Here is an 18,491-nt window from a genome sequence, read left to right on the forward strand (position 1 = left end):
GCAGTGAACAAACAAAAATCCCACTCAACTTTATCCAGCTTTCTTTTTCAGGCTAAAGTTCAATTGGCATTTTTGTGCTACCTTTTCAAATGCCAACATGGTGACAAAGGCTTTCTAATTGAATTAAGTCCTTCTTTTCCGTACCTGTTTTCATTCATTAATCAACGAGAATGAAACATGAAATAAAGGGTAAAGACTTTTTGGACGTTTTTCAATCTATAAAAGTGGGCAAATAGAAGGGATGTTAAATTAGATCCCTCAATTTTCAAAGGCAAAAGTACAGTTTTAAATTGAGCATGAACATAAAGTTTTAAGGTTGAAAATACAACCAAAGGCAAATTGTGAATGAGATAAACTTGACATTGCTTTGAAATAGAATTTCAATCTGTTTAAAATACTGAACTTAACTAGAATGATGACGCAATTGAAAAAAAGGAAACTAGAAAAATTGACTCCAAATTGTTATGAATTTTGAAGCAATTGACAACACTAATTTGAAGCTCTATGTTCTAAATGGAATTAATTCCAGAATATTCATCCATTTTCATATAATTCATTCTCATTAGACCCCTCTTGATAAATAGCACATGGAAAAGCTTAAGTTGTCTTATTAATTAAAAGTTGGATCTTTTTAGTTTTTCAACAACATCATGCAAAAGTTCAAATGTTTCCCTTTTTTAAAGTAGCAAATTTTCAAACGGGGTTTTCAAAGTGACAATACAAACTCAAAATGAATTGAGATGAACAAAGATAATGTGAGTGTTTTGTACATATTCTAATTCAGTTCTTTCGATAACAATAAGTTTTTGTTAAATTTATGTTAAACGTAATACAATTTTTTTTAAGACGATGAAATTTATTTGCTACTACCCAGGCAATATACTTTTAGAATAAATTCATCGATTCCTTCTGCTATTGTCACAAAAAGAGGCTTTATCAATTTTACAATCTAGGTTAAAGTTTTCACAAAAATGCGGTGTCAATGAGTTCTTAGATTATGTTTTTTTAATACACTTGAGATAATCCAAAATTTGATACTTTTTGAAAAATATCTGTAGTGTAGCTACATGATGTCTTTTAAAAAAAGTAAGCGAGTGGCAAATATCTCTGGGCCACCCGCGCAGTTCATTTCAGATTTTTAGTAAAAACTTCTACCATTTGTTCTTTTATAGTTATTACTCTTGGTGATTAAATTCTTTCAAGATATAGTTTAGCATTTAAACGGTATTTTCAATTCCTTCAAGAGATAAAGCTTCACTGTCAAAAATTTGTTCAAAATAAGAATTGCAATGTGAGAAGAATTTTATTAAAAGGTTTCTCATCATCAATAAAAATGTAGATCTTAATATTTGTGCTAGCTACTATTTTCAGAGATATTTTTATGTTTTCGTCCGTTAAATGAAGAAAGGATTGCTTTAAAACATTGAACAAATTTTGACACCTCAAATTGTTTTCTTTGTTTTTAAATTTTGATCACAGTATTTTGTACCATTGCAGCAAAATCAAAAGAAATGACACTCGAAGCTTATTCATTCAATTTTTTAACATAAGAACTTCTATTCTGTATTCTCTGGGAAAATATTTTTGATATTATATACGTAATTTTTGATTTCTGATTTTCTTGAACCAGAAAATGTTATTTTTTGGTGCCTTTTGTATCAGGTATCTCTTCTGTTGAATAATGTTACCTCTGATCAGTGAATCTAGTGCTTTGATCTGGGTTAGGGTAAGAAAACAACGCATTGCGAGATGAAGTTCATAGAAGTGGTAGTTTTGGATAAGATTATTTTTTTTATTATAGTACCTCCATTTGATTGTTCGTTTACGAAATCAGATATCTTTTTACTATAATTCTCCCATTTTTTTGAAAAAAGGTTTTAACTTAGCATCAATGAGTAGGTTTTTCTCTTAAGCATTCACAAAGTTTGATTTGGAATTGGAACAATTAAAAACAAAAATGCAAAAAATGTTTGGATTGATGCAGCATCAGCATTTTTTCTTAACAAGTATATAGTTTTTGATTGAAGAAGTCACTATTGTTATGACAATTCTAAAACTGTGGATCTGTTTTAGGAAAAAATGAAATATTTGTGGTAACTCTAGTCGCATTGTCTGTATTTGTGACTTCAAGAGAATAAGGCTTTTTGTTAAAAAACTTTCCTTTTTATCGTCCTCTTGCGTTTCAATATACTTTTACTCTACTGAAATCAATTCAATAGATAAAAGTTCTGAGCTGGCATATTTTGATTTAACGTGTTTCAAGTGTAGTCAAAATTTTTAAAAATGCTACCAGCAAAAGTTTTAATAGTATTGAACAGATTGAGTGAGGAGCAATGTACATTAAAAGGTTTCAAGTAAAAATGAAATTGACAAATCAAATAAAAATCAATGAAATTATTTCATTCGAATGTTAAAATTTCGTGCATTTTGTCTATGTTTCACAGAAGACATGTATGTTTTTCCGAATCTCTTTAAATTTGATTTTCAGTTAGTCCGAAAAAAATACATCAAATTGATAGGGATTTTATTCTGTAGTTTTTTGTTTTGAGGTGAAAATTTGATCCAAAATTTCTAATTGAACTGCTCTGAAAAAAACAGTTCTTAATTAAATTTTTTGAAATTTTTCCATCTCCTCTGAAACAATTTTTCATCCTCTCCGAAATATATATTTTTTTTCACATAAAGTAGCTTTCAAAACGCGTTAACATCTTTTTTTATTCGGTGAACAGTTTTTATTTTATCTACGCTTGTTGAAATAACGCTTTCGTACTTCTAGAACCAAGTAGTTTTTTCCTTTTGAAAGTATTTGGTTTGTAGTCGGTAATTTTATGTCTCAGCAATTTTTTCCCGGAAAACATGTGTTTTGTCTAGTGATTTTGCTTCACCAATACAGCTGTCTGTTTTGATCTGTCAAGCCGTCACCCTAAAATCTGATAAAAAACATGCCTTGGGCGTGATAGAGTAATCTTCTTTGCCCTCCTGTCATTCTTACAAAAGGAAAGATCCCCTTATTGTTCATTTTTTTGTTGCTGTTTATCAGGAACAAACAATTCATGATGATCCTCATGTTTGATTTATTCACATTGACAGGAAGTTATCTCATTATAATCGTGAAAGAACAAAGTTGACAGCTGATACGAAGAAACGTTAGATGACGTAATGGGACATTTTTTATCGCAGATATCTCAAACAGATTGTGACAATATGAACAATTTTTCCACTTTTTCCCTTTTTCCTTTGTTTCAACTTTGTTTGGAGTGAGAGCACAGCATTAACAGCGACAAAAGATATACTGAAATGGGATTAGGAATCGGGCGCTAATTGATGACTGAATGAAAGAGGGTGAATTAAAGGCTCCCCAGAGACCCTTTGAACGAGAGTGGGGTGTCCTCTTCTGCAAAAAGAAGCTTTGTTCACGCTATCTAACAATTGGCATCATTCTTAATTAGCCGAACAGTTCAATGACAGTGATCACGTTTGAAAAGTTTTTTTGACCCCCAGCTTCGTGTAAAAGTTCTATGAATTTTAGGAAAAGTTTTTTGGCGCGCAGCTTTATGTGTAAGTGTTGTATGATTTTCAGTTTTTGTGGCAATTTTTTCGATTTCTTCCACTTTTTAGACATCGGTGAATTCTGATTTTGCAGCGAAGTTTAAGAAAGTTTTAACAATTCCTTAGAACTTATTGTGACATTATAACTCCTGTAGCTGTGTCAAAGTTAAATGTTTGTTTGCCTGTATAAGACAACTTTGACAAAAAAAAATTGTTATACAAATTGAAACAATTCATCTTCTTATTTTCTGACAAGAATCATAATGAATCAATGTACAAGCAGAATGTTATCTAAATTTTCACATTTTTAATACCGGCGATTTTATCTCGGCTGTACAAAACTATTATTAATAATTGAACCAAAAAAAATTTCAAACTATCCTTAATTTTTACCACAATTCCCCACAAGTTTAAATTTACTCATATTCATCTTTTCAAATTTTCCGTTAAGTATGTTTAAATTTTACGTTTAAAGTTTTTAATTGTAAAAATGAGGTAATATTTAATCATAAAAGAGACGCTAAAATAGTGAAAAAGAGCAAAAAATACGGTCTAATTGTTATGCTGATCGACTATTCTGCTAATCGATGTTTATTCCAATTTTGTTTTTCTTTTCCTTGTTTTTATTGACTTCAATCAGGAGGAATAAACAATGGAAGACTCATTGGCTCGTGCTCGTGCTGAGAGAGTAATTGGCGTTGAGTTCAAACGATATTGTCAATTTAGATGCGCCGTGGAGCGAACCAACTGAAACGCACTTCAGAGAGCAAAATTAAATTGCGATTAAATCTTTATTGTTTATTCCCTCGACTGTCAAAATGAATTTGTTTTCCGAGGAGTAAAAATTGAAAATTGAATTGGTTTTCATGCTTAATTTCTATTTTGGTCATCGCGTTCTGATTTTCATTATCATTATTTTGCAATTTCATTAAAAAAAGATGAAAATTTTAATCAAAAAAGAAACGCTATAAAATAGTGAAAAAGAAATAAAAAATTATTGAATGCAGACAAGTCTAAAATTGGACATTAACTGCCCGTAGATTCATTCAGTTATAAATTATATTGATCGAATCAATGTAACTTTCCAATTAAATTTTTTGAGACTCCAGGAAATTAGCCAATTGGAAATGGGCACGTCATTGGGTCTCTCAACTCGGAAGAAATTATAACCGAATAGCGGCACTGTGGTTGCTTACTAGGCCTTTCAAGTGGATAATTCAGAGATATAATTATTAAAAATTTTCCAAAAATAGTAACAAAAAAATTATAATGTCATATGTATTATAATCAATTATATATTACGTTGAAATAAAAATGCCATTTCTTCCCTAAACAGTTTGTTTGAGGAGGAGGCGGAGAAGGGGGATTTATGCTTTTTGTTTTCTAAGCAACGATAAATGATTGGTAAATTTAGTTAGAAATCTAGTGTTTTCATCAGAGAGCTGGTCTTTGCAATTTCTGGTCTTCATATCCTGCCTCTTCAAAAAAGATCAAACCCTGGTCTTCGCAATTTCCATCTTTTTCAAAAATATTAACGTTAAGAATTTTGATAAATGTGCCTGATGTAAATCATTTTCTTCATGCACTAGTTTTAGCTTATTTTGCTCCGTTTACACAGAAGTTGCATAAAATGCACTGAAGTTATCGAAACTAAGTCATCAATGTCTTGTCAATTCCTAACAACCATATCTTACTTAATATCATAATTCAAATCTTAGTATGTCAAACGATCATATATAAATAAGTGATAACATGAAGTATAACAAGTATCAAAACTAAGTCATCAATGCTTTGTCGAGTCCTAAAAACGGTGCCCGCCGTATTGGCCGACAGGGCGTTTAGCCGACAACGAAAAAATGAGAAAATTAACTGACAATTTAAGTAAAATGAGCAATAAAGCTTATTCTGAAGCTGTGATTGGCCAATTTAAAACACTATTTCGTAAGTGGACAAATATACTGCAGTTTATTCATCATCTAGTGTAACGAAGGTCTACCCGTGGTCGGACCTTATTTAACCGCATGTGGCCATAACTCGCGGGCAATGGCCATGCCTAAGCGCCCGTTGGGACTTGATATGAATATATCACAACCGAACTACTGATTAAGGGACCAATGAGACTTTTATGACCAATTATGATAAAAATGTCGGCTAATTTTCTCATTTTATCATTGTCGGCTAAACGCCCTGTCGGCCAATTTTCCTAGCACCCCTAAAAACCATACTAATATCATAATTAAAATCTTATTAAAATATCAAATGATCATATATAAGTAAGTGATAACATGAAATATGACAAGTATCCAAACTAAGTCACCAATGCTTGGTCGATTCCTAAAATCAATACTAATATCATAATTGAAATCTTGTTAAAGTATCCAACGATCATATTTAAGTAAATGATGACATGAAATATGACAAGTATCAAAACAAGTCATCAATGCTTTGCCGAGTCCCAAATATGGTGGCCGCCGTATTGGCCGACAGGGCGTTTAGCCGATATCCAGAAAATGAGAAATTTAGCCAACATTTTAAGTAAAATGAGCAATAAAACTTATTCCGAAGCTGTGATTGGCCAATTTAAAACACTATTTCGTAAGCGGAAAAATATACCGCAGTTTTTTCATCAACTAGTGTAATGAAAGTCTATCCGTGGTCGGACCGTATTTAACCGCATGTGCCCATAACTCGCGGGCCATGTCCATGCCTCAGCGCCCGGTGGGACTTGATATGAATATATAACAACCGAACTACTGATTAAGGGACCAATGAGACTTTTATGACCAATTATGATGAAATTGTCGGCAAAATTTCTCATTTTTTCATTGTCGGCTAAACGCCCTGTCGTCCAATTTTCCTAGCACGCCTAAAAACCGTACTAATATCATAAATGAAATCTTATTAAAAAATCAAACGATCATATGTAAGTAAGTGATAACATGAAATATGACAAGTATCCAAACTAAGTCATCAATGCTTTGTCGAGTCCTAAAAACCATACTAATATCATAATTGAAATCTTGATAAAGTATCAAACGATCATATATAAGTAAATGATAACATGAAATATGGCAAGTATCCAAACTAAGTCACCAATGCTTTGTCGAGTCTTAAAACCATTTTAATATCATAATCGAAATCTTATTAAAATATCAAATGATAGCACGCGTTAGGATGTATCATCCAGGATTATGTAATGTCGAACTTCGGTTAATTGAAGGTTAGTTTTGTACATTTCAAGACTAGTCAGATTCCTGAAAAATTCTATATTTTGTTTCGTCTATTGGTTAGGACGCCACCTTTAGTTAAGCAGTTCAAAAAATTCTTGTCGCATAATGGAGTGCAAAATTTCTAAACAGAAAATAACGGATGTTCCGTGTCTGCCAACAATAATGACACAAATAACATTTTGTCTGTTTTGCCTATTTTTTTTTTATTCTTCAGCTTATATCATAATTGGTCCGTACTAATTATAGAAATTTCATATCGCAAAAACTGTTCTTAACAAGCTTTCAAGATTGTAGTAAGAATTTTTTAACGAATTGATCTTTGAGTTGTTATCTTGAATGTTCGTGCGGTTCTTGAACGGTATTTGAACTGTTACAATAAGCATCAGATACATTGATCTTTTTACCGCATCATATACGGATGAGAATTAAGAAGGAGCTTAAAGACTTGAAAAAGAGCTATTTCAGTCGTCACCATTATGAGATTTTTTAGTTTTTAAATTTTTTAGTCACCCCATTTAGTTATTTTATTGGGCGCCTTGTGGGATGTTTAAAACATATGATTTTAATTCAAATTGGTCTCACTAGAGCCTGGAAACAAAGTAATGATTTTAGCATTTGAAAATAAAGATTTAGCGTCTGATTGAACGTTGAAAGGTTTTCTTTAATTTGCAAATTTGTGCTTAGTTTTTGGGTCATTTGAGATCATTTTTTATTCGCGCAATTCAAGTTATTGTTGCTGAGAAAAAAAAAGACAAAAGAGAATAAATATTCCAATTTTTTTCAGCACCTTTTCGCGCAATCAGGTCATATTTTCTTTGTTTGTTTTTCCCAATTATTTCACATTTGTTTACTTTTTCTATTTGTTCTGCTGTTTGTGATGTGGTGGCCGTACAAACAGCAATTTCCTCTTTTCCTCTCCCCTGTTTGACAACCAAGCTAGGAATATTAAATTGAATGAATGAAGCATGGACAGTTTAAGGAAAAACAGTTGATGCCCGATTTTTAGTCTCGTAATTGATAAATGTATATTCCATCCAACATACTTCATAATTTTTCTTGCTACCATCCATGAAATTGAGGCTAGGAAGTTTACTCCAGCAAGATTTTTTTAAGCCACCTTTTTGCCGACAGATAAATTTTGACGACAGACGTTAATGTGGTACATCTGAAATACCTTAGAAAAACTGAATCCATTGTTTACAGACTTTTCCAGTTTTTCAATTTCTCGAAGGATTATTGAGGTTTCAAGTCATCGAAAATTTTTCATTTTCTCACTTTCATTGGTTCAGAAACCTAAATTAGATACAAGTGTGTTACTAGATATTCTATAGATCATCAAAACTAAGGCGAAAGATTTTCTTCGCTAGAATCAGTCCAGTAGTCACTATAGATCAGATGACGACATCTAAAAACAGACTAGCTTAAAAACCTCTTCTTTTTCTAAAATCAGAAAAAAACACCGAAGAACTACTGAGCATATAACAAAGTTTTTAATGAGAAATGCTGATGCAGTTCTGCATAAATTTTGAAAATCTGATCATCTCAAAATTTTTAAAATGAAAATGAAGGAAAAATAGGACATGTACGAAAAATTAGAATTTTGATTATTAATTTGTAAAAAGAGAAAGTTGATGTCTTGACAACATTAAAAAATTTCAGGCCCATTTTTCACAAACCTGTCGATTAATTTTTGACCACTTTTACTGCAAAGCACTCTATTAATGTGATCATCACTCCACTAATTTTTAAGTTATTGACTTGTTGATTATTCTGCGTCAATGTAGCCGTTATTTTAATTTCAAAATCTATATCATGCGATCACTGATATACTAGATGTTACAAAGTAATTTTCTGAAATCTTTTGACCAAAATTTTTTTGGAAAACTTTTATCCTTCAGTTTTCTCAAGACATAAGGTAAAATATCACAGTTAAATACTATTGTAATCAGCGGCTTTAACGATATAAGACGATTTTTTAATATCTTGCCGGTCTTGAATACTTCTAATCCAATAACAAAAACTTTGTGTTTTCCCATTCATAACGAACTGCTTTGTTTTAATTTTTCCATTTTGCGAGAAATTATACCACCAATTTAAGTATGTTCGAATTCTGTAGGTCACAACTAGCATCTCTCTTCTCAGTGTTTTGTGGGAAATTAATTTTTAAAATCTAATTTTTTTCACATATTTGGAAAAAATGACGTTCTTAAGTTTTTTTTCATAACGGCAAACATTCGGAAAAATTTTGATTTTTCATCCATTTTTAGCTTCAATCGACTGGAAGCAGACCTTCAAAAGTTCCTGGTTTCCCTGTTTTATCAATAGATATTCTCGGGTTGGAGTCACGCTAATCTCAACTAGTGGCCCAGTATAATTTCACTTAACCACATTAGTGGATCACTATTGTTACATTGCCATTTTAGAGTGGACTCTAGTGGAGCACTATAGGAATTTTTCTGGAACAGTGGTACACTAGTGGGGCACCAGTGGAAATCTAGTGAGCCACTAGTGAATAGCTAAAGGGCCGCTAGTGGAAAACTGGTGGGCCACAAGAGGGTAGAAAAGTACTGGCATTCGACCTTATCTTACCAGCAATTAAGATGCTAGTCAAGCTAAAAATGACAAGAGTTACGATGAAATAGCTACTTTATTGTCGGAAAATTCTCGAGTCAATTTCAAAAAAACTGATGTTTGAGATTTTCCAGTATGTTCGGGGTGTGTTTCCCTCTTCATTTCTCAACCGCGCTGGGGACCGGCTATGGTGCAGCTACGAACAAACAACTACAGGAGAATTGAGCCACGTCAAGTTTGATCCCACTTGAAGAATTTCTTGGCCAACTTGAAAAACCAAACTTCTAAAATTAGAGAATTCCACTATCTCTGAAATTTCCACATGAAAAACCAGTTTTTTTTTCTGGACAGGCTAGATCAAAAGTTCTTGCTGTTTACATACATTGTTAAACTCTCACGTCAAGTTTGGTCCTATTCGAACGACTCCTTGGACAACTTGAAAAACCAAACTTCTAAAAATAGAGAATCCCAATATCTGTTAAATTACTGCATGAAAACCAACTTGTTTTCTAGGCAGGCTGGATCAAGCGGCTGTTTCGTTATGGGTAAATTTAATTAACTTGATTTTAGTTATTGTTCAAGTATACCATTTATGCATTTGCTGGATGGGTTGAGACTTCAGGTGCGAGCGGACATGAACAACCCTCCTTGTTTCGATTGGAAATAAAACGTGCGTTTATGTTTCACAGGTTTCTCAAAGATTGGACAAGAAACCAACTGCTGCCCAGAATGGTGCATCGAAGCCCCTAATCGCAATCAACAACAACAACGACGTAAATAACACTGGCGCCAATCAGAACAATCTCAATGCTAACAAACAGACAATCAAGGGAGCGAATAAGGTTAGATTGTTGTCTTGAATTCCAGCTGAATTTTGCTCTGATTTCATCTCGCCATTTGAAATATTTGGGTTAGCAAAATCAAATATAGTATACATTAGAACATAAGAACTTTTCAGTTTCCGTAGCGTTTCATTGCCCCCCCCCCACCCCCCCCCCCCACCCCCCCCCCCCCCCCCCCGGGTAGGACCCTCGATTGTCTTGAAATAGTTTCACGAGTCATTCGAGACCTATTTTTTTAATGTAAGCAGAGCAACGAATGGAGAAAAATGATGTTATTTGGTACTGAACTCCGCTTTACCGATGCAACTTCGAACCTCAGAAAATTGCTGACTGTATTACAGCCCGAGCAACCTGGGTTGTTCATAAAACCGGTGACGTCTTAACAAATAGACGTACCAAAATGTAGAAATTTCAACGAATGTGATTGGTTGAGAAATTTAAAACACTGTACCTTTATGCGTTCAATTAGCCTAAATTGGACACAGCCTAATGCTAGATTATAATTTTTACCGCATCTGGCCATGCCTCGCGGGCCATGGCCATGCCTCAGCGGCCCGTGGGACTTGATATGAATCTATCACAACCGAACTTGAGACCAGTTTCCCCCAAAAAATTATAATTTTGCTTTTTCGGCTTATCGCAATTTCTGAACTGTTTTACGTTAACGCGCATATCCTATTTTAAAACATGGAGAATTTGTTGAGCAATCAGCCAATCAGAAAACATTATTCCCATTTTCTCGATTGTGATTGGCCAGCTATAAAATTTCTATATTTTGGTACGTCTGCCATTTTCACTAGCGCCCATAAAACCCTTCTCAGTCACCGTTGGGGGAGGGATGTGACACTAAGGAGTTAACATATAAGATCCGCTTCCCTCTAATTTTTAGGCAACTCACTCCCCCCAGCCAGGAGGAGGGAGGAACGGTGGGAATAACAGACAGCAGCCCCAACTTCGGGTGGCCAAGACTTGTCTTGTTGCCACTTTCGTCCGGTCTGTGCTCTGGCTGCCCTACATCATCCACCTGCTCAGAATTGGTTTCATGGAGGCATTCGACCTCGTCAAGGACGGAGAGGTCAGCACAATTTGCCTCACTTGAACTCACATAAAAATATAAAGGGTCGTGAAACAAAATGTTAAAAAATGTCAGAAAGTTGAGTGAAGCCATTGCCGATGCAATGGGAATTTTTGCGCGCATTTTTAAAAATTTGGATGACATAGATTTTGTTTTTGATGTTCAGTCTTTGAGGGCAAACAAACTGAGGGTTATGAAAATCCTCAAAGTTTCCGGCATTTTTGCTATTTATTGCCCAATCACTTTTAGCATAGTTTTTGAAAGAAAAAATTCAAAACCAAAATTTAGTGGACCATTTTTCTTCTGAGCGGAAAGTATTCTAATTTTATTTTGACAAAAAATTTGGGTACTTCAATTTCTTTCAGCAAAAAATTTTTTTCGCTAATTTATTCGCAATTTCAGCCCTACTTATTAGCCAGATCTGTTTTTTGGCTCCATCTGATTACAGAGGAACCACCTGATTACAACCTTCCCCTCACTAGAGTCTTTACAACTTAAAAAAAATGTTTATTTCAATATTGCCTGGGGAAAATGAAATAATTTTACGAAATTTTATTCAAAGAGATGTGAGATAGGTTGCGCTAGATGGCCTGAAATTTTTTTCCACTTTTTCATTAAAACCTCATTGGTCTCATCATCATTTTCAAACCCTAGTCCAGAAGATCGAACAAAAACGACGTAAGGAATGTTTGGTGTTCAGTTCTTAACGAAAGAAATGGTTTGTTCGGTGTTTATTGTTTGTTCGGCAGCAACTCCAAGAAAAAATATATTTGTTTGGTCCGGGACGTGAGAGTGCTTCGGTATAATAGGTTTCTTAGACTCTCTATGTCCGGTATTTAAAATTAAAATATAAGTATGTATCTTTTTTTAAACGTAAGAAACGCTCTGAGTTTGGTTTGAAACGTAAGAAACTCTATATTAAAATTGATCTTTTTGTTTTTAATGAAGTCAAAACCCTACGATAGCGTTCTGCTAGTGAGAAATCTAAACGTACTTCTTGGAGAAAAAGTCTGAAAGCTAGCACAAATTTATTGAAATCTCTCAGCTCACTAACAAATATAGTTGAACAAAAATAATTTTCATTTTTTTTTATTTTAATACCGAAAAATGCAGAAATACTCACTAAAAATGACGGGGATTCTGTTGATTATTTCATATTCACCGGATCTCTCTTGTGAGTTGGAACCAATAAAACCGACGGTTTCTTTGTTTGCTACGCTTGAAAACGAACATAACGAGAGTTTTCTTTTTTTCAAAACCGAACATACCGACAATATAGACGAAAAAAACGTAGGGGTTTTGTCTTTTTGTTGAACTAAAACAAAACGTACTGAAGATTTTCTTTTGTTTAAAAAGACAATTTTTGAACTAGTGTAATAATTATAAAACAAAAAAACTTTGTTAAGCAATGCAGCTTCTAAAGTTGTACTACAAAAACTGTATAAACCATTGTAAAACAAAAAGAAACCTACCTTGCAATAAAGCATTAAAGCAGTTTGTCGCAGCAAATTATTTCAACAATATTGATTGGTACTTTGCTTTTCCAAATATGTTCAAAATTTTTAAAAATTAATCTTTACTTCAATAAATATTGCAATACGTCTGTATTCCCTTTTGTTATTAAATTTAGTCATTCTGCTATTGAACTGAAGAGTAACCAATAGCAGAATACAACCAGGTAAAAATTAACTACAGAAGTTCGCATCAGTTTTTCTGAACTAAATTTTGGTAATGTAATTAATTTACTCACTGCCCATTGCATCACAGATTTATAAACCAATAAAAAAATCAAATATTTTTGTAAATGGTTTTTGTAAGAAAGAATTATAGCTAACTTCTAGTGGTGCACAGAAATATCGTTTGCGTGAAAGTGTAAGTTTGAAGTGTCGTCTCGTCTAGAGAAAATGGTTACAAAATTTTTTTCACCCAAAAGGAACATCTCATCCAATTATCTAACCCATTATCTAGCACTAAACTTGTTTCTTTAAATAATGGTGCGGAGATTTTTATTCAAAGTATCTTCTGGCATCGTAGGTATCGAATTCTTAATTACATTTGCAAATAATTTTCAACATTTCGTAAAGAAAACCCCTAAAAAATTGTAAAGATTTGCTATCGGTAAATAAATAAAATAATATTGAATATGTGAAAAGAAATTTTGCTATTTAAGCTTCACACTATAATAAACAATAAGTTAAATCATTATATTCAATTTTTTTAAAATTTTGACACCACGAAAATTGAGTTGTGGTAGTTCAGTTTATTTACACGAAAAATTTTAGTATCTTGCTCGTTAATACATTTTTGCTCAGGCCATTATGTAGAGAGTGTTTTTTTCACGTTCAGTTTAATGATATGATCAATGAAGTCCACGTCCAGTTTTTCTCCATTTCAATCTAGACCCAGATACCAGTCTAAGAAAAATTTTTACTTATTAATTTCTTTTGACAGCAACTGTTCGAATCAAAACAAGCCAACCAAGGTTTACTTTTAATCAATCAAGTTTATTGAAGCCATTGCCGATGCAATGGAAATTTTTGCGCGCTTTTATGAATCTTGGATGACATAGATTTTGTTTTGGATGTTCAGTCTTTGATGGCAAACAAAATGAGGGTTATGAAAATCCTCAAAGTTACCGGCATTTTTTGCAATTTATTGCCCAGTCACATTTAGCATAGTTTTTGAAAGAAAAATTTCAAAAACAAAATTTAGTGGACCATTTTTCTTCTGAGCGGAAAGTATTCTAATTTTAATTTGACAAAAAATTTGTGTACTTCAATTTCGTTCAATAAAAATTTTTTTTCGCTAATTTATTCGCAATTTCAGCCCTACTTATTAGCCAGATCTCTTTTTTGGCACCATCTGATTACAGAGGAACCACCTGATTACAACCTTCCCCTCACTAGAGTCTTTACAACTTAAAAAAATTGTTTATTTCAATATTTCCTGAGGAAAATGAAATAATTTTACTAAATTTTATTCAAAGAGATGTGAGATAGGTTACGCTAGATGGCCTGAAAATTTTTTCCAATTTTCATTAAAACCTCATTGGGCTCATCATCATTTTCAAACCCTAGTCCAGAAGATCGAACAAAAACGACGTAAGGAATGTTTGGTGTTCAGTTCTTAACGAAAGAAATTGTTTGTTCGGTGTTTATTGTTTGTTCGGTAGGTCCGACAGCAACTCCAAGAAAAACTATATTTGTTTGGTCCGGGACGTGAGAGGGCTTCGGTATAATTGGTTTCTTAGAATCTCTATGTTCGGTATTTAAAATTAAAATGTAAGTATGTATCTTTTGTTTTAAACGTAAGAAATGCTCTGAGTTTGGTTTGAAACGTATGAAATTCTATATGAAAATTGATCTTTTCGTTTTTAATGAAGTCAAAACCATACGATAGCGTTCTGTTAGTGAGAAATCTAAACGTACTTCTTGGAGAATAAGTCTGAAAGCTAGCACAAATTTATTGAAATCTCTCAGCTCACTAACAAAAATAGTTGAACAAATATAATTTTCATTTTTTTAATTTTAAAACCAAAAAATGCAGAAATACTCACTAAAATGACGGGGATTCTGTTGATTATTTCATACTCACGAGATCTGTCTTGTGAGTTGGAACCAACAAAACCGACGGTTTTTTGTTTGCTACGCTTGAAAACGAACATACCGAGAGTTTTCTTTTTAGAATCATTCATACCAACAATATAGACGAAACAACGTAGGGGTTCTGTCTTTTTGTTGAACTAAAACAAAACTTACTGAAAATTTTCTTTCGCTTAAAAAAGTCAATTTTAGAGCTATTGCAATAATTATAAAACAACAAATTTTGTTATGCAATGCAGCATCTAAAGTTGTACTACAAAAACTGTACACAAAATTGTAAAACACAAAGAAACCTTGCAATAATGCAACAGTTTGTCGCAGCAAATTATTTCAACAATTTTTAATTTGGTACTTTGCTTTTCCAAATATGTTCAAATTTTTTTTAAAATTTAACTTTACTTCAATAAATATTGCAATACGTCTGTATTCGCTTTTGTTATTAAATTTAGTCATTCTGCTATTGAACTGAAGAGTAACCAATAGCAGAATACAACCAGGTAAAAATTAACTACAGAAGTTCGCTTCAGTTTTTCTGAACTAAATTTTGGTAATGTAATTAATTTACTCACTGCCCATTGCATCACAGTTTTATAAACCAATAAAAAAAATCAAATATTTTTTTAAAATGGTTTTTGTAAAAAAGAATTATAGCTAACTTCCTCTAGTGGTGCACAGAAATATCGATTGCGTGAAATTGTAGTTTTGAGGTGTCGTCTCGTCTAGAGAAAATGGTTACAAAAAATTTTTCACCCTAAAGGAACATCTCATCCAATTATCTAACCCATTATCTAGCACTAAACTTGTTTCTTTAAATAATGGTGCGGAGATTTTTATTCAAAGTATCTTCTGGCATCGTAGGTATCGAGTTCTTAATTACATTTGCAAATAATTTTCAACATTTTGTAAAGAAAACCCTAAAAAATTGTAAAGATTTGCTATCGGTAAATGAATAAAATAATATTGAATATGTGAAAAATTTTGCTGTGTAAGCTTCACACTATAATAAACAATAAGTTAAATCATTATATTCAATTTTTTTTATTATATCATTATATTCAAGTTTATTTACACGAAAAATTTTAGTATCTAGCTCTTTAATATATTTTTGCTCCAGCCATTATGTGCAGAGAGCCAGTTTTTTTCACTGTCAATTTAATGATATGATCATTGAAGTCCACGTCCAGATTTTCTCCGTTTCAATTCAGACACGGATACCAGTCTAAGAAAAATCCTTACTTAGTAATTTCTTTTGACAGCAATTTTTGGAAGCAAAACAAGCAACTAAGGTTTATTTTTATCAACCCTAATGTTATCGTATTACACATTTTTAAACGTCATTTTCGTAACTATCAAGAAAATTTGACATGAATATTTCGAGCATGCGCATGTGCAAAAATTGTATTCATATTGATGATTTCTGAGATCTTTTCCGTGTGTGCCCCCCCGCCCCCCTCCAGCTTAGGGGTGCATATTATTTGCGCCCCCCAGACGCACGTGCCATATTTTTACATAATGATTTACTATGTAATTGGGGGGGGGGGGGGCATAACGTACTGGGGGGGAACAAACGAAAAAGATCCGATTTCTGTTTCAATATTTGTTAATATGAAGTGTGTTGAGATAGATCCCTTTGATCTAAAAGACAAAGAGATGAGACTGGATTATGAGAAATTGTAGGAAAAGTCGCCTTGGGAAATAATGAGTGACTGTGGTGTTCATTAACACTTTGTTTTGTTCAATTCACTCTCAACCGCTGTCTATCTTTGCGTATATTCAGTACAGGATGAAACTCTGGTTCCGTAGCCTCATCAATGCTAAACGAGTTGACAATATGAGAGAAAAAGAACAGCAGGTCGTCCCATTTAAAGCTCTACAAAAAGAAACGCCCTTAACGGTGCTTTAATGTTAATTTGGCTTACATATTCTCAAGTTTTTATGTTTTTCAGGAAATAGCAGTAACTGCTATTCCTCTTGTTGTAAAAAGTATCTTCTGGCATCGTAGGTATCGAACTCTTAGTTACATTTGCAAATAATTTCCAACATTTCGTAAAGAAAACCCCAAAGATTCGTAAAGATTTGCTATCGGTAAATGAATAAAATAATACTGAATATGAGAAAAGAATTTTTGCTATGTAAGCTTCACAATATAACGTAGGGGTTCTGTCTTTTTGTTGAACTAAAACAAAACTTACTGAAAATTTTCTTTCGCTTAAAAAAGTCAATTTAAAGCTATTGCAATAATTATAAAACAACAAATTTTGTTATGCAATGCATTAGCTAGCACTAAACTTGTTTCTTTAAATAATGGTGCGGAGATTTTTATTCAAAGTATCTTCTGGCATCGTAGGTATCGAGTTCTTAATTACATTTGCAAATAATTTTCAACATTTTGTAAAGAAAACCCTAAAAAATTGTAAAGATTTGCTATCGGTAAATGAACAAAATAATAATGAATATGTGAAAATTTTTGCTGTGTAAGCTTCACACTATGATAAACAATATGTTAAATCATTATATTCAATTTTTTTTTATTATATCATTATATTCAAGTTTATTTACACGAAAAATTTTAGTATCTAGCTCTTTAATATATTTTTGCTCCAGCCATTATGTGCAGAGAGCCAGTTTTTTTCACTGTCAATTTAATGATATGATCATTGAAGTCCACGTCCAGATTTTCTCCGTTTCAATTCAGACACGGATACCAGTCTAAGAAAAATCCTTACTTAGTAATTTCTTTTGACAGCAATTTTTGGAAGCAAAACAAGCAACTAAGGTTTATTTTTATCAACCCTAATGTTATCGTATTACACATTTTTAAACGTCATTTTCGTAACTATCAAGAAAATTTGACATGAATATTTCGAGCATGCGCATGTGCAAAAATTGTATTCATATTGATGATTTCTGAGATCTTTTCCGTGTGTGCCCCCCCCGCCCCCCTCCAGCTTAGGGTGCATATTATTTGCGCCCCCCAGACGCACGTGCCATATTTTTACATAATGATTTACTATGTAATTGGGGGGGGGGGGGCATAACGTACTGGGGGGAACAAACGAAAAAGATCCGATTTCTGTTTCAATATTTGTTAATATGAAGTGTGTTGAGATAGATCCCTTTGATCTAAAAGACAAAGAGATGAGACTGGATTATGAGAAATTGTAGGAAAAGTCGCCTTGGGAAATAATGAGTGACTGTGGTGTTCATTAACACTTTGTTTTGTTCAATTCACTCTCAACCGCTGTCTATCTTTGCGTATATTCAGTACAGGATAAAACTCTGGTTCCGTAGCCTCATCAATGCTAAACGAGTTGACAATATGAGAGAAAAAGAACAGCAGGTTGTCCCATTTAAAGCTCTACAAAAAGAAACGCCCTTAACGGTGCTTTAATGTTAATTTGGCTTACATATTCTCAAGTTTTTATGTTTTTCAGGAAATAGCAGTAACTGCTATTCCTCTTGTTGTAAAAAGTATCTTCTGGCATCGTAGGTATCGAACTCTTAGTTACATTTGCAAATAATTTCCAACATTTCGTAAAGAAAACCCCAAAGATTCGTAAAGATTTGCTATCGGTAAATGAATAAAATAATACTGAATATGTGAAAAGAATTTTTGCTATGT

At 32.9% G+C, this 18,491-nt stretch overlaps 1 protein-coding gene across 1 annotated transcript in view; it reads left to right on the forward strand.

The window, feature by feature from the left end:
• LOC142344869 (uncharacterized) overlaps positions 1-18,491 on the forward strand; it is an 85,025-nt gene that overhangs the window by 17,596 nt on the left and 48,938 nt on the right. The window contains exons 3-4 of the mRNA XM_075396908.1: positions 10,040-10,192; positions 11,082-11,267. Of these exons, the coding sequence (XP_075253023.1) occupies positions 10,040-10,192; positions 11,082-11,267 (339 nt within the window). The remainder of the gene's footprint in view (positions 1-10,039; positions 10,193-11,081; positions 11,268-18,491) is intronic.

This window comes from Convolutriloba macropyga, chromosome 1 (assembly GCF_964194025.1).
Source record: "Convolutriloba macropyga chromosome 1, txConMacr16.3, whole genome shotgun sequence".
Classification (NCBI taxonomy): domain Eukaryota; kingdom Metazoa; phylum Xenacoelomorpha; order Acoela; family Convolutidae; genus Convolutriloba; species Convolutriloba macropyga.